General features: G+C 44.1%; 1 protein-coding gene across 3 annotated transcripts in view; it reads left to right on the plus strand.

The window, feature by feature from the left end:
- The window catches only part of LOC138664991 (uncharacterized), a 201,978-nt gene that overhangs the window by 24,352 nt on the left and 160,453 nt on the right, over window positions 1–17,173 (plus strand). For all 3 annotated transcript variants that reach the window (XM_069752115.1, XM_069752110.1, XM_069752124.1), the window contains one exon: window positions 16,782–16,934. In XM_069752115.1, coding sequence (XP_069608216.1) covers window positions 16,851–16,934 — 84 coding nt within the window. In that variant the 5' untranslated portion in view covers window positions 16,782–16,850. The remainder of the gene's footprint in view (window positions 1–16,781; window positions 16,935–17,173) is intronic.

Below are 17,173 nucleotides of genomic sequence, written 5' to 3' on the forward strand. Positions count from 1 at the left end.
CAAGTGTACAGTTCAGTGTTCGGTCACCTGTATCTGTTGGTTTAGCACATTTTAAAGTAGTTCTCAGCTCCCTTCTTGTTCTCTGCAGCTTAGTTTTAAGCTTCAAACATTGCCTGGCTCATTATGCCCTCCAGAAGGTTAAGGCCTTCTTGTCAGACCGGAACTGCTCACTAATTAGAGTGTGGCGCTTGGCACTGAACGTGTGGTGCCTGCGAGCTTTCCTACTGCGATCACTTCTATTCAACTTCTCCTATTCTAACAGGACAATGGACATGAGTGTCAGTGGATGAAAACAGCTGCTGCTTGGCCATAGCGTAAGCTACTAAAACCTCTGAACCCCCCGAACAGAGGAACCATCATCTGTATTCATTACTAATATGGGTTTAATCCCTATCAATGTTTTCACATTTCTGCGGTTTGTCTTCTGTGCATGCGATCAAAATTGCTGTTTGTGTAATTATTTTTATGTTACCCTTTACCCAATCTATTCTTCAGGGGTTCTCCAGACTTATTTATTTTTTAGTGCACTGGCTTAGGCTGTGTACAGATAGGAAATCTAAGGATGAGTTAACGTGAGCGTTTCATGCTGAATGTATGGTAGTTTTTTTATCATGTCCATATGTCATGCTTGTGCTTCGGCATCAGTTTGATGAATGTTCTCAATAAAAAAATAATAAAAGGCCTAATTCTGTTTCTTATGTAATCTTTGCTATGGATCTTTTAAAAACAAGTGGCTGGTGTTAGTATGGCGTCCTTTTTTATACAACTGATGAGTTCTGCGATCCATCAAAAAATGGAAAACTTGTGCACAAAAACAAACTTGTCTGACCGAGGGCTTTCTATCCCTTTACTGCCATTGCTTTGTTGCCCCTTTTTGTTGACAGGGCAACGGCAATGACATCATGATTATAGAGTGATAGAGTGATCGCTGCTGCCAATCACTGAGCTCAGTGGTCATGACAAGGTAGGTGGCACAAGAGAGTTGAACCCAGTGATTTTTAGACAGAACAAACTGGGACTAAAAGATTTAAGCTCGGAAAACCCCTTCAAATCTGTTACTCCATTTAGGCGCTGTGCACCTTGTGTTGAAACCTTACATTTGGTGTGAATGTGACAAAGCTACAAGCTCCATAGTGCTCTAGCCACTTGGCCTGTCTGTTTGGCCTCTTGTCGGACTGGTGCATCACTGTACATTTCTTCCTCTTCTCTTCCAGCAATTCACATCTTCTTATACAGAGTACCCCCACACAATACATAATAACAAACACTGTGACACTGTGTGGTTGCCCAATTTTGTGTACTAGTACCGTACCATACCAGTGTAGAAAAATGCTATGATGGAGAAAACATGTACTCTAGGTACTGTACAGTGAAATACCTTAACCCAAATACGGGTATACTGGATGCAATAATATGTCCACAAGGAAATACCCAGCACTTAAATGAGGTCCATTCTTGTTACACTACAAAATATGCAGATGCTTGATGTAAAATAACAAATAGTGTATGTCCATGAAATATGGCACAATAACAATGACAAGAGATGGACAAAAACAAAAAACGAGGAAAGCACCTCTAGAAGGCACACAGTCAGGACCACAACCACCACTCGGTCATAATATAGCGAGGGCTCCTCAGAGTAATTGTAGTGAGGATTAAAGGACACAATCGTCCCGTTAGTGCAAATAGACAGTCAGATTCATGTTATAACCAATGTACTCATCTATTTGCTGGAATCTCATGGTGTGGATCCGGCTGTTGCCAAAAGATACAGGGCGGTTACATGTAGATGAACATCACCAGCGTCTGTCAGATAATTCCCCAGCAATGCCCAACACGTTTTACCCCCATAGGGAATGGCGGGGGTTCATCAGGGGTTATGCAGTCACACACACAATAAAGATGCTGTTGCGGTATGCGCCACTCACATTTTTTTGTTGTTTATATTTTTTTGCTTAGGTTACTTTTTCTATTTTGTTTTGTTTTTTTCTCTCTTCTACGGGTATCAGTGGTGTTTGTGGGACAAATTTCTTTGTCTATCCCGAATTATAGGGATTATTAGGGACCCTAGGGTTAGCCGTCGCTGAGTGGGGGCGCCTACCGCAGAAAATTAGGGTGCCAACCTCCACTGGGTAGGCAGGTGATTAGCATAGATTTCAGCAGGGCTCACTAGTCTTCCTTTGATTATAGGTCCTTATAGGGCTTGTAAGGGCTAGCCGTCGAGGAGTGGGGGCGCCTACCGCAGTAAAGTAGGGTGCCAACCTCCACTGTCAGGCAGGGTTCATTGTAGCTCGGTCTAGGGTCTACTAGGTACACTTAATACTGTTTTATTTGTGGATAAATATAGTCTTTTTAATCATATTAATAAAAGTTATTTTTTAGGGATCTCTGTTTTTCTTAGTTGGTGTATATACAGTTCACACTGAACAGGCTGCAGCTTCTACACAGTTCTCTTCAGCTCAAACACACAGACTACTCAGCTTTCCTAGCTGACCCATGCAGTCTCCATTCAGAGAGAGGCTCTGGCATGGCATGTCTCTCCCAGCTATAGCTCACATTTTGGCAGGTCACTCACCAGCTTCACCACCCTCAACTGTACTTCATTCAGCAGACTGACCCCTTGTGACCACAGGCCCTGGTTCTTAGTCAAAGCTAGTCAAGTGCATCTAATCCCGTGGTTCTAGGATTTAACCCAGTCCTATCTGGCTTTGCTACAATATGTAGACACAGGTATATATAGAAATACACCACCGATGAGCAAGATGATACACATCAGTGTTATAAATCCAGCCAATGTAGAAAAGATGAATACCTCATATGCCATAAGAGAAGCAAAAATATATTTAAAAAAAAATCATCTTTAAGCTGCCATGATTAAATAAATTGTATACCTACTTCCACCCAGGGAAATACACCTGACATGCATCTAGCTGGGGCTTCATCTGAGGATTCTGATGTTTACTATCTTGCTTATTGGTGGGGCTTCCTATATTTAAGTGTCTACATATGTAATGGTTTGGTGGCTATTATGTGTTTACATCTGTCTGACATTTTTTCACTTTTTTTTTTAGTTATGTATGGCTATATAGTGGCATCTGTCAGTTTTCTGTCTGACTTGTACATTAGGGAATCTTATTAATGTATGGCGTGTTTTGAGCACAATGCAAAAGTTGCGACATGGATTTTCTGCTTACTAATCTGTGATTTGTTTTACATTTTATTTGAAGTGTAGACTATGAATGAGATATGAATCACTTTCTGATTATATGTCCCCATGCAACTCAGGGGAACTGCTAATGAAGGATTAATAGATAGTTGGTCTGAAACTAGATCAGTCTACAACATTTCCTCTATTTTGCCTAGGAAATTACTGCAAAACAGACAAAATGGAGTACCTAACCCTATACTGTATGAGAATTATAGAAGTTGTGCCATCTGTACAATCACTGCTGGTTCGGCACTTATTATGTATTTATTATGCATTGTTTATATAGCACCATCATATTCTGCAGTGCTTTACATACATTTTCATCGCTGTCCCCGATGGGGCTCACAATCTGAATTCCCCATCAGTATGTCTTTGCAATGTGGGAGGAAACCGGAGAACCTGGTGGAAACCCACACAAATATAGGGAGAACATACAAACTCCTTGCAGATGTTGTTCTTAATGAGACTTGAACCCAGGACCCCAGCGCTTCAAGGCCAGTGCTAACCACTGAGCCACCGTGCTGCCCTACTTGAAACTACACAGCTAGTGTATAAAAACACTGGTATCACATGGCATCCATGCCAATGAAGGGGTGACTGCTTGCTGCCTCTTTTAGGTTTGACTAATTAGAGGTGGGATCTGAATAGAAAACTCAAATCTCTGATGACCAGTTGCCATAATATTCATGGGGTTTCAGCAAACTATTGTTGCCAAGCACAGTTCAATGTAAAAAAAAACAAACAAAAAAAAAAACAACAACCCCAAAAACTGTGATTTACTTACCTTACCTGGGTCCAGCACTGTCTCTTCACTGCTGACCCCAGTATCTATTGTTTGACTGCAGCACTGATGTCATGTCAACAGTGCTGCAGTCAGTCAAAGATCTCAGCAGCTGTGATGAAGTAGATGTCATCGGCCGCTAAGCTCAGTGATTGGCTGATGTGTGTAAGACTGTGTTAAAACATTTTGTTTTTCTGTTCTATTTTTTGAGGGGAATAATGGCTTCAATGTCCATTTGGATCCCTTGCAGAACTGATGTAAATGGAAGAAGAGGGACCCCATCGATGATTATGTGCTTTGTCTGGCTTCCGTTATGTTTCTTCATTTAGAACGGAAAAAAAAGTCATGGATGATGCACATTTTTTTCAATCCCATATTAGTCTAAGTTTGATCTACTTTCATTTTTCCCTTCCCCCATGACAGCACACCTGAGAGAGGGGATCCGCCCAGTCAGGACAGGAACCCTACTGAAAATAAAAGGGTGGTACCTCTCCCTCGCTTGGGTTTCCTGTCCTGACAGGGACATGCTGAAGACGGGGGTCACAGTCTACTTACCCTCTCCCCTCCCGACGTAGAGGAACAGGCAGGGCCTGTGCGCCGGTCTTCGGGTGATGGATGCGCCGTCCGAGTGGGCGTGGGTGCAGCACAGTCAGGAGTCCAGTGCTCTTCCGTGGCTGCCATGCCGCCCTCCCCCCTCTGCCGGCATCCAGGAGCTTCAGGAGGGGTGACCGCTTCCGTATCGCGCGTGTCTGACGCGCAAGGAACGCTGGGAATGGGGGGGGTCTGCGTGATGTCGGGGCGGGCATCGGATCCTAAATGGCGGCGCCCATGAAGAAAAAATGCCGGCCGGCTAAACTAGCCTGGCGGCGTGTCAGAGGGGGGTAGGGACTATCGATGGGCACCGGAGGAGGTGCGGAGTGCAGTGGATCCCTCATAAAGAGGGATGACCACAGAAGACGCACTCGTGCCCAGAATTTCATCATGGAAGTAGGGCAAGAGCAGCAGCAGCCACCGCCGTTACAGCATCAGGAGCTCTCACCAGATGCCTTGCCGAGCCACCAGCATACCAGGAACAGTAGCCGCTCAAGTGGTAAGAGTGGCAGTCGTCCTGTCTGGAAAGACTCCTCGACGTCCAGAAGGGATGTTGTACATGCATCTGATCAGCCTCCGAAAGCGGTACCCTTGACTGACAGTGGTGGTGAGTGATCTTCGTGAATGTCACCCTTATGGTAACAGGGTCCATTTTTTCTGCTTGATCACTAGGGGTCAAGGAAGTCTAGCAGTGAAACAAAGAACAGAGAATGTGTCCTTTGCAAAAGACCGCTGGCAGTTCAGTGGCAGAAAAATCTCTGTGCTTATTAATAAGACCATACAGGAAGAGACCCCTGATTTTGTCACTAGCCTTAGGGCTATAATACAGGCAGAAGTAAAGGGCTCCTTAAAAGCAGCCCTTAAAAAAGCTGGAAAAACAAGCCTCAAGGTGCCTACGGATTCAGAGGCCTCTCTAGAGCAGGAAGGTCGGGAAAGATCCCTGTCTTCCTCTGCCGCTGCCTCCTCTCTCCAGTCCTCAGAATCCTCCTCGGACAGTGATATAGGGGACCGACCATGTTTCCCAACTGAGGATGTAGAAAGACAAAGCAAACAGGTCTACAATGGGCCTTAAGGAAGAAAAAGCACCTAGGTCATTAGAGAATGTTATGTTCGGTGGGTTGGAGAAAAAAAGGAAACGCACGTTCCCTGTCAATGCGAAAATAAAGGCATTGATAAAGAATGGAAAAGGCCTGAGAGGTCTGGTACTTTATCTTCTTCATCAAAAAGGAGGTACCCATTTGAGGAGGTTGACCCCCAGGAGATAGGAGAATTTGGGACTTTAAAGAAAAAAGAGGGTTGGGCTACATGTTCAAAGAGCCCTCTGCATCATCAAAAAAATCTCCCCAATGACATCAGATCGGAGGTAAGGGGAAGGCTCTCTCTCTTCCCCCCTGCATGGGTAAACATCTCCCCCAGTTTGTGGGTATTAAACATAAAGACCATTTAAAAATATAATTCATCCGTCCCAGTGATTGTCCCATACCTGGACGGCTTCCTTGTGGTAGGGAGGTCGGAGGCCCACTGCACACACCAAGTAAGAGAAGCGATGTCAACTCTAATAGATTTAGGATGGATAATAAATACCCCCAAGTCGAGATTAGCACCAGAAAAAGTGCAATCCTTCCTAGGGTTAATACTGGACTCCGAGCAAGATAATCAAGATAAGGAGCCTGGCTCTTACAGGAATACAACAGCCAGCAATGATGCTAAGGAACAGGAACGCAATGTCCCTGCTAGGCTCGTTAACATCATGCATACCAGCTATAGGGTGGGCAGTGTTTCACCTAAGACAGCTGCAGTGGGAAGTTCTGTTAGCGCAGAAATTATTGAAAGGACATTTAGAAGGAAAACTATAGCTTTCCTTGGCCGTAAAAGATTCCCTAATCTGGTGGACTGTGAAGGAGCATCTGACATTGGGGGTCCTGCGGCAAAAACCAGTCGAGGACATTATCACAACTGATGCAAGTGGTACAGGTTGGGGAGCACACATGAGATTCCACTCAGTGCAAGGGACCTGGTCCCCGCTAGAAAGGAGTCACTGTTCGAATGTGAAAGAACCGTGGGCAGTGGAAAAGGCCTTGAGACATTTTCTTCCCTTGCTTCGGGGCCGCCATGCTCGAATCATGTCGGACAATCGAGCAGTGGTGGCTTATATCAACCACCAGGGGGGACGAGGTAGAGGTGTCAGATCTACTATTCCAGTTAGAGGAACAACACCTGTTATCTCTCACGGCTCTACATATAAGGGGCGTCAAAAATATACAAGCAGACTTCATAAGTCGCAGAGACTTGAGACGGGGGAATGGTCCTTAAATCCTCAGGTTTTCCAACAAATAGTGCAAGCTTGGGGAAAACCAGAGATAGACCTGTTTGCCACCTCACACAACAAAAAAGTCAGGAAGTTCTGCTCCCGAAATCCAAGGGAACATCCATTTGCTGTAGATGCCCTACAAATACCCCGGAAGTTCTCCCTGGCGTACGTGTCCCCCCGATGGCAATGATTCCGACAGTAGTCCGGAAGATCAGAGCGGATCAAGCGAGGCTAATTCTCATAGCTCCGTTTTGTCTGAAGAGGCCATGGTTCTCCCTTCTAAGGCAGATGTCAATTACAGATCCATGGATCTTGCCAGAAGTTCCGGACCTGCTTACCCAAGGACCAGTGAGCCACTCTCAAGTTGAAGGGCTTCCATCTGGCAGCCTGAAATTTGAGAGGGCACTACTGAGTTGCTAATGATTCTCACCAGGGTTAGTCTCCACCCTGTTGAAGAGTAGAAAACCTATCACATCCAGAATATATGGTAGAACATGGAGGAAGTTCCTAGACTTCCTGGGGGAACTGTTAGGGAATGTAGCGCTGGTGGGACCTATCCTAGAATTTCTACAGGCAGGATTGCAACTCGGGTTAGCAACTAGCACCCTCAAGGTTCAAGTTTCAGCTCTGAGGGCCCTACATAACTGCAAGCTAGCTTCCAATAAGTGGGTGTCCCGGTTCGTAAAGTCTTGTAGTAGGTCTAGGCAGGTCATTGTCCCGAAGATCCCTCCCTGGGACCTGAATCTGGTCTTGGAGGCTTTAACCCCTTCCCGACCCATGACGCCACGTAGGCGTCATGAAAGTCGGTGCCAATCCGACCCATGACGCCTATGTGGCGTCATGGAAAGATCGCGTCCCTGCAGATCGGGTGAAAGGGTTAACTCCCATTTCACCCGATCTGCAGGGACAGGGGGAGTGGTAGTTTAGCCCAGGGGGGGTGGCTTCACCCCCCCGTGGCTACGATCGCTCTGATTGGCTGTTGAAAGTGAAACTGCCAATCAGAGCGATTTGTAATATTTCACCTATTATAACGGGTGAAATATTACAATCCAGCCATGGCCGATGCTGCAATATCATCGGCCATGGCTGGAAATACTAATGTGCCCCCCCCCCACCGATCGCCCCCCCCAGCCCTCCGATCTGGCCGGTACACTGCTCCGGCTCCCCTCCGTCCTGTGCTCCGCTCCCCCCGTGCTCTTGTCCGCACCCCCCGTGCTCCAATCACCCTCCCCCGTGCTCCAACCACCCCCCTGCACTCCGATCCACCCCCCCTGCAGTCCGATCCACCCCCCGATGCTCCAATGCACCCCCCCGTGCTCCGTTCCACCCCTCCCGCGCTCCGATCCACCCCCCCATGCTCCGATCCCCCCCCCGTGCTCCCCCCCACCCTATCATACTTACCGATCCTGCCGGGGTCCGTCCGTCTTCTCCCTGGGCGCCGTCATCTTCCAAAATGGCGGGCGCATGCGCAGTGCGCCCGCCGAATCTACCGGCCGGCAGATTCGTTCCAAAGTACATTTTGATCACTGAGATAGATTATATCTCAGTGATCAAAATAAAAAAAAAAATAAATAACCCCCCTCCCTTTGTCTCCCCCATAGGTAGGGACAATAAAAAAATAAAGAATTTTTTTTTTCCACTTATGTTAGAATAGGGGTAGGGTTAGGGCTAGGGTTAGGGTTAGGGTTAGGGGTAGGGTTAGGGTTAGGGGTAGGGCTAGGGTTAGGGTTTTGGTATGTGCACACGTATTCTGGTCCTCTGCGGATTTTTGGCGGATTTACCGCGTTTTTTCTGCGCATTTCACTGCGGTTTTACAACTGCGATTTTCTATTGGAGCAGTTGTAAAACCGCTGCGGAATCCGCACAAAGAAGTGACATGCTGCGGAATGTAAACCGCTGCGTTTCCGTGCAGTTTTTCCGCAGCATGTGTACAGCCATTTTTTGTTTCCCATAGGTTTACATTGAACTGTAAACTCATGGGAAACTGCTGCGGATCCGCAGCGTTTTCCGCAGCGTGTGCACATACCTTTAGAATTAGGCTATGTGCACACGGTGCGGATTGGCCGCTGCGGATTCGCAGCAGTGTTCCATCAGGTTTACAGTACCAAGTAAACCTGTGGAAAACCAAATCCGCTGTGCCCATGGTGCGGAAAATACCACGCGGAAACGCTGCGTTGTATTTTCCGCAGCATGTCAATTCTTTGTGCGGATTCCGCAGCGTTTTACACCTGTTCCTCAATAGGAATCCGCAGGTGAAATCCGCACAAAAAACACTGGAAATCCGCAGAAAATCCGCGGAAAATCCGCAGGTAAAACGCAGTGCCTTTTACCCGCGGATTTTTCAAAAATGATGCTGAAAAATCTCACACGAATCCGCAACGTGGGCACATAGCCTAAGGGTTGGAATTAGGGTTGTGGTTAGGGGTGTGATTAGGGTTGTGGCTACAGTTGGGATTAGAGTTAGGGGTGTGTTGGGGTTAGTGTTGGAGGTAGAATTGAGGGGTTTCCACTGTTTAGGCACATCAGGGGTCTCCAAACGCAACATGGCGCCACCATTGATTCCAGCCAATCTCGTATTCAAAAAGTAAAATGGTGCTCCCTCAATTCCGAGCCCTGACATGTGCCCAAACAGTGGTTTACCCCCACATATGGGTTACCAGCATACTCAGGATAAACTGCGCAACAATTACTGGGGTCCAATTTCTCCTGTTACCCTTGTGAAAATAAAAAAATGCTTGCTAAAACATCATTTTTGAGGAAAGAAAAATGATTTTTTATTTTCACGGCTCTGCGTTGTAAACGTCTGTGAAGCACTTGGGGGTTCAAAGTGCTCACCACACATATCTAGATAAGTTCCTTGGGGGGTCTAGTTTCTAAAATGGGGTCACTTGTGGGGTTTTCTACTGTTTAGGCACACCAGGGGCTCTGCAAACGCAACGTGACGCCCGCAGACCATTTCATCAAAGTCTGCATTTCAAAAGTCACTACTTCCCTTCTGAGCCCCGATGTGTGCCCAAACAGTGGTTTACCTCCACACATGGGGTATCAGCGTACTCAGGAGAAACTGGACAACAACTTTTGGGGTCCAATTTCTCCTGTAACCCTTGGGAAAATAAAAAATTCTGGGCTAAATAATTATTTTTGAGGAAAGAAAACGTATTTATTATTTTCACGGTTCTGCATTATAAACTTCTATGAAGCACTTGGGGGTTCAAAGTGCTCACCACACATCTAGATAAGTTCCTTTCGGGGTCTAGTTTCCAAAATGGGGTCACTTGTGGGGGGTTTCTACTGTTTAGCCACATCAGGGGCTCTGCAAACGCAACGTGACGCCCGCAGAGCATTCCATCAAAGTCTGCATTTCAAAATGTCACTACTTCAATTCCGAGCCCCAGCATGTGCCCAAACAGTAGTTTACCCCCACATATGGGGTATCACCGTACTCAGGAGAAACTGGACAACAAATATTGGGGTCAAATTTCTCCTGTTACCCTTGGGAAAATTAAAAAATTCTGGGCTAAATAATTATTTTTGAGGAAAGAAAACGTATTTATTATTTTCACGGCTCTGCATTATAAACTTCTGTGAAGCACTTGGGGATTCAAAGTGCTCACCACACATCTAGATAAGTTCCTTTCGGGGTTTAGTTTCTAAAATGGGGTCACTTGTGGGGGGTTTCTACTGTTAAGCCACATCAGGGGCTCTGCAAACGCAACGTGACGCCCACAGAGCATTCCATCAAAGTCTGCATTTCAAAACGTCACTACTTCATTCCGAGCCCCGGCATGTGCCCAAACAGTGGTTTACCCCCACATATGGGGTATCAACGTACTCAGGAGAAACTGGACAACAACTTTTGGGGTCAAATTTCTCCTGTTACCCTTGGGAAAATAAAAAATTGCAGGCTAAAAGATCATTTTTGAGAAAATATATATATTTTTTTATTTTCATGGCTCTGCGTTATAAACTTCTGTGAAGCACTTGGGGGTTCAAAGTCCTCACCACACATCTAGATTAGTTCCTTTGGGGGTCTAGTTTCCAAAATGGGGTAATTTGTGGGGGATCTCCAATGTTTAGGCATACAGGGGCTCTCCAAACGTGACATGGTGTCCGCTAATGATTGGAGCTAATTTTCCATTTAAAAAGCCAAATGGCGTGCCTTCCCTTCCGAGCCCTGCCGTGCGCCCAAACAGTGGTTTACCCCCACATATGGGGTATCAGCGTACTCAGGACAAACTGGACAACAACATTTGGGGTCCAATTTCTCCTATTATCCTTGGCAAAATAGGAAATTCCAAGCTAAAAAATCATTTTTGAGGAAAGAAAAATTATTTTTTATTTTCATGGCTCTGCGTTATAAACTTCTGTGAAGCACCTGGGGGTTTAAAGTGCTCAATATGCATCTAGATAAGTTCCTTGGGGGGTCTAGTTTCCAAAATGGGGTCACTTGTGGGGAAGCTCCAATGTTTAGGCACACAGGGGCTCTCCAAACGCGACATGGTGTCCGCTAACAATTGGAGCTAATTTTCCATTCAAAAAGTCAAATGGCGCGCCTTCCCTTCCGAGCCCTGCCGAGTGCCCAAACAGTGGTTTACCCCCACATATGAGGTATCGTCGTACTCGGGAGAAATTGCCCAACAAATTTTATGATCCATTTTATCCTATTGCCCATGTGAAAATGAAAAAATTGAGGCGAAAAGAATTTTTTTATGAAAAAAAAGTACTTTTTCATTTTTACAGATAAATTTGTGAAGCACCTGAGGGTTTAAAGTGCTCACTAGGCATCTAGATAAGATCCTTGGGGGGTCTAGTTTCCAAAATGGGGTCACTTGTGGGGGAGCGCCAATGTTTAGGCACACAGGGTCTCTCCAAACGCGACATGGTGTCCGCTAACGATGGAGATAATTTTTTATTCAAAAAGTCAAATGGCGCTCCTTCCCTTCCGAGCCTTACCATGTGCCCAAACAGTGGTTTACCCCCACATGTGATGTATGGGTGTACTCAGGAGAAATTGACCAACAAATTTTAGGATCCATTTTATCCTGTTGCCCATGTGAAAATGAAAAAATTGAGGCTAAAAGAATTTTTTTGTGAAAAAAAAGTACTTTTTCATTTTTACGGATCAATTTGTGAAGCACCTGGGGGTTCAAAGTGCTCACTATGCATCTAGATAAGTTCCTTGGGGCGTCTAGTTTCCAAAATGGGGTCACTTGTGGGGGAGCTCCAATTTTTAGGCACACGGGGGCTCTCCAAACGTGACATGGTGTCCGCTAAAGAGTGGAGCCAATTTTTCATTCAAAAAGTCAAATGGCGCTCCTTCCCTTCCAAGCCCTGCCGTGCGCCCAAACAGTGGTTTACCCCCACATATGAGGTATCAGCGTACTCAGGGCAAATTGGACAACAACTTTCGTGGTTCAGTTTCTCCTTTTACCATTGGGAAAATAAAAAAATTGTTGCTAAAAGATAATTTTTGTGACTAAAAAGTTAAATGTTCATTTTTTCCTTCCATGTTGCTTCTGCTGCTGTGAAGCACCTAAAGGGTTAATAAACTTCTTGAATGTGGTTTTGAGTACCTTGAGGGGTGCAGTTTTTAGAATGGTGTCACTTTGGGGTATTTTCAGCCATATAGACCCCTCAAACTGACTTCAAATGTGAGGTGGTCCCTAATAAAAATGGCTGGTCAAATTTTAACCCTTTTAACTTCCTAGCAAAAAAAAAATTTTGTTTCCAAAATTGTGCTGATGTAAAGTATACATGTGGGAAATGTTATTTATTAACTGTTTTGTGTCACATAATTCTCTGGTTTAACAGAATAAAAATTCAAAACGTGAAAATTGCGAAATTTTCAAAATTTTTGCCAAATTTCCGTTTTTATCACAAATAAACGCATAATTTATTGACCTAAATTTACCACTAACATGAAGCCCAATATGTCACGAAAAAACAGTCTCAGAACCGCTAGGATCCGTTGAAGCGTTCCTGAGTTATTACCTCATAAAGGGACACTGGTCAGAATTGCAAAAAACGACAAGGTCTTTAAGGTCAAAATAGGCTGGGTCATGAAGGGGTTAACCAGAAACTCCTTTGAGCCTTTACAGAAGTTATCACCGAAGTTACTCACACTTTAAACAGTATTGCTGGTAGCCTTAACATCGGCCCGTAGAGTGGGCAACTTACAGGCCCTGTCTATATGCCCTTCATATACTCATATTTTTGAAGACCAAGTAGTTCTAAGACCAGATCCGGCCTATCCCCCCAAGGTAGTCCTTATGTTCCATAGAAGTAAGGAGGTCACCTTACCATCATTTTGCAATAATCCTAGGAACCCAGGGGAGCAAAAGTTCCATACGTTAGATGTGAGGAGGTCCATGCTACAATACATGTCCATAGCTAGTCAGTGGAGGAAAGATCAGTCCCTATTTGTAGCCTTCTAGTATAGCAAAAAATGGTATGGGGTAGCTTAAAGTACCATTGCCAGATGGATAAGGGAGGCCATTAGTTTATCCTACTCTGCGAGTGGCGCTCCGGTTCCTGAAGGCATCAAGGCTCACTACACCAGAGCAGTGGCTACATCCTGGGCAGAGAAGGCTGAGGTATCAATTGATCATATTTGTAAGGCCACTACCTGGTCCTCACCCTCAACCTTCTTCAAAAACTACCAGCTAGATCTATCCTCCTCTGCTGACCTAACCTTTGGTAGAAGGGTGCTGCAAGCGGTGGTCCCTCCCTAAGGTGTTTCATTCTACAAAAGTCTCTCAGGTGTGCTGTCATGGGTGAAGGGAAGTAACCTTGGTGTTTCATCAGTGATGTAACAGATCCATTTTGGGCATCAATTAGATTATTCAATTCCTAAAAATGGAACAGACAATCTGATTGTCTAAATAGAAGTATGAATGTAGCCTTCCACTTTAAAGTCAGTGTGTAACATGTACAACAAATCTGTTTTCTATCCACAACAGAAATGATTTGCAGCGGATTTAAAAATCGTAGTATAAATGTTACTCCTTATATAGATCCATGAACAATAATATGGATGCACTCAATCAATGAGAAATCAGACCGTAGGACTCAATTGGGAAAATCGCAAAGGGACCAGAAAAGTGGAATCCAGCTCCAATCAATAAAATCACAATTTTACTGAAGAAATTAGTTAACATACATAAAGTCAGCAGAAAAAGTAATAGTAAGCAACAGTACCTAATGAAATATCTCAAAACAGTGGTGTCAGTGTTAAATAGTATCTGTGCTCCAGACTCATCCCCTGAGGAAGCAGGGTGAAAGGCACATTGGGGTTTAGCACATATGGGTCAGCAAACCTGTCAAGTAAGGTCTTTCATTATTATCTCTATCCCTTGCTCCAACATTTGCTATTGTTATTTAACAGGATAGTTCACAATGACTACTATCATTGGGATTTAGAGGATTTATGCACTTGCACTTTATTTATATACTACAACATGTTGTGATAAACTTGGGGTGTTTTTTGAGGCAATTTATTTTATTTACCATCAGTATGTATATGTAACTATTATACTTCTATACTTGCCTTTACTAATATACATAAGTATGGTGTAATACTGCTGATTTTGCCTCACCTACCTACAGTTAAGTCCATATATATTTGGACAGAGACAACATTTTTCTAATTTTGGTTATAGACATTACCACAATGAATTTTAAACAAAACAATTCAGATGGAGTTGAATTTCAGACTTTTAGCTTTCATTTGAGGGTATCCACATTAAAATTGGATGAAGGGTTTAGGAGTTTCAGCTCCTTAACATGTGCCACCCTGTTTTTAAAGGGACCAAAAGTAATTGGCCAATTGACTCCAAGGCTATTTCATGGACAGGTGTGGGCAATCCATTCATTATGTCATTCTCAATTAAGCAGATAAAAGGCCTGGAGTTGATTTGAGGTGTGGTGCTTGCATTTGGAATATTTTGCTGTGAAGTAAACATGTGGTCAAAGGAGCTCTCCATGCAGGTGAAACAAGCCATCCTTAAGCTGCGAAAACAGAAAAAACCCATCCGAGAAATTGCTACAATATTAGGAGTGGCAAAATCTACAGTTTGGTACAACCTGAGAAGGAAAGAAAGCACTGGTGAACTCATCAATGCAAAAAGACTTGGGTGCCCACGGAAGACAACAGTGGTGGATGATCGCAGAATAATCTCCATGGTGAAGAGAAACCCCTTCACAACAGCCAACCAAGTGAACAACACTCTCCAGGAGGTCGGCGTATCAATATCCAAATCTACCATAAAGAAAAGACTGCATGAAAGTAAATACAGAGGGTTCACTGCATGGTGCAAGCCACTCATAAGCATCAAGAATAAAAAGGCTAGACTGGACTTTGCTAAAAAACATCTAAAAATCCAGCACAGTTCTGGAAGAACATTCTTTAGACAGATGAAACCAAGATCAACCTCTACCAGAATAATGGAAAGAGAAAAGTATGGCAAAGGCGTGGTACAGCTCATGATCCAAAGCATACCACATCACCTGTAAAACACGGCGGAGGCAGTGTGATGACTTGGGCATGCATGGCTGCCAGTGGCACTGGGTCACTAGTGTTTATTGATGATGTGACACAGGACAGAAGCAGCCAAATGAATTCTGAGGTATTCAGAGCCATACTGTGTGCTCCGATCCAGCCAAATGCAGCAAAACTGATTGGTCGTCGTTTCATACTACAGATGGACAATGACCCAAACATAAAGCCAAAGCAGCCCAGGAGTTTATTAAAGCAAAGAAGTGGAATATTCTTGAATGGCCAAGTCAGTCACCTGATCTCAACCCAATTGAGCATGCATTTCACTTGTTAAAGACTAAACTTCAGACAGAAAGGCCCACAAACAAACAGCAACTGAAAACCACCACAGTGAAGGCTTGGCAGAGCATCAAAAAGGAGGAAACACAGCGTCTGGTGATGTCCATGAGTTCAAGACTTCAGGCAGTCCTTGCCAACAAAGGGTTTTCAACCAAGTAATAGAAATGAACATTTTATTTAAAATTATTTAATCTGTCCAATTACTTTTGGTCCCTTTAAAAACAGGGTGGCACATGTTAAGGAGCTGAAACTCCTAAACCCTTCATCCAATTTTAATGTGGATACCCTCAAATGAAAGCTGAAAGTCTGAACTTCAACTGCATCTGAATTGTTTTGTTTAAAATTCATTGTGGTAATGTCTATAACCAAAATTAGAAAAATATTGTCTCTGTCCAAATATATATGGACTTAACTGTATCTGATCTATTTGGCGTATGCCCTTCGAGATACTATTTAATACTGACACCAGTGTGCCTTGATATTTCATGCGGTACTGTTTCTTACTATTACTTTTTCTGCTGACTTTATGTATTTTAACTCCTTTCTTGTTGTGATTTTATTGATTGGAGGTGGATTGCACTTTTCTGGCCTATTAGGATTTTCCCAATTGAGACCCGTGGTTTGATTTCTGATTTACAATTCTGAATGATCTAATGTCAGCCCATGTGGAGTTGTAAAATCTTATCCAGTTTCCAAATCCACCACACTTCAGACGGATGTGAACTTACAGTATCTATTATAAGCTAGGTTTTCATTCATGTAATACAATGTAGTATGATTAGGATGCTTCATCAAACAGGAGAGACGAGCCCTCTCATTCCTAGGTCACATATCCATTTCCAAATGTAGAAGTAGCTGCGTGGTCACTGTCCTTTCTCGCACCATTCTGGCTTTTTACTGTCCAGCATAGTGAGGTTATAACGCAGTCTTTCAGTACATCTCTATACGCTGGTGCTGCACCCTGGATTTTCCACAGTCGTTTTTGCTTCCACTGGTTCTTGTATAATGTTTGTCTTATTTTTGCAGTCATGCATCTGTGTGTTTCTTTTCTGACTAGGCTGGGAAGCCCGTCCGCCGGTCCACGGCAGGCGCACATCTTTCCACTGGCCCAGGGAATCATGGAAAGATGCTATTAAAAGGAGATGTCCAGAATGCGTTCCAGTCACATGCCTCAAGAAGGAGGTCTTCAGGAAATGAGCACAAATTGGCGGTCAGTTTCCTAATGTGTTCCTGTATATTTCCCAAAGAAAATAAGCTAAAAGTAAAGCTTGAAATATTCAGAGCAAAGGGGAAATTCATTGCAAAATATTCATTGCTATAAAGAATATCTTCTTCAAAGTCCGAGATCATAACAAGGCTTCAGGGGCGTAACTCCAGTGGGTGCAGGGAATGCAGTAGCACCCAAACTCTAGTGTAGGGGGACCCATAGAAGACGGCTTAACCTATTAA

The sequence above is a fragment of the Ranitomeya imitator genome, chromosome 1, assembly GCF_032444005.1.
Source record: "Ranitomeya imitator isolate aRanImi1 chromosome 1, aRanImi1.pri, whole genome shotgun sequence".
Classification (NCBI taxonomy): domain Eukaryota; kingdom Metazoa; phylum Chordata; class Amphibia; order Anura; family Dendrobatidae; genus Ranitomeya; species Ranitomeya imitator.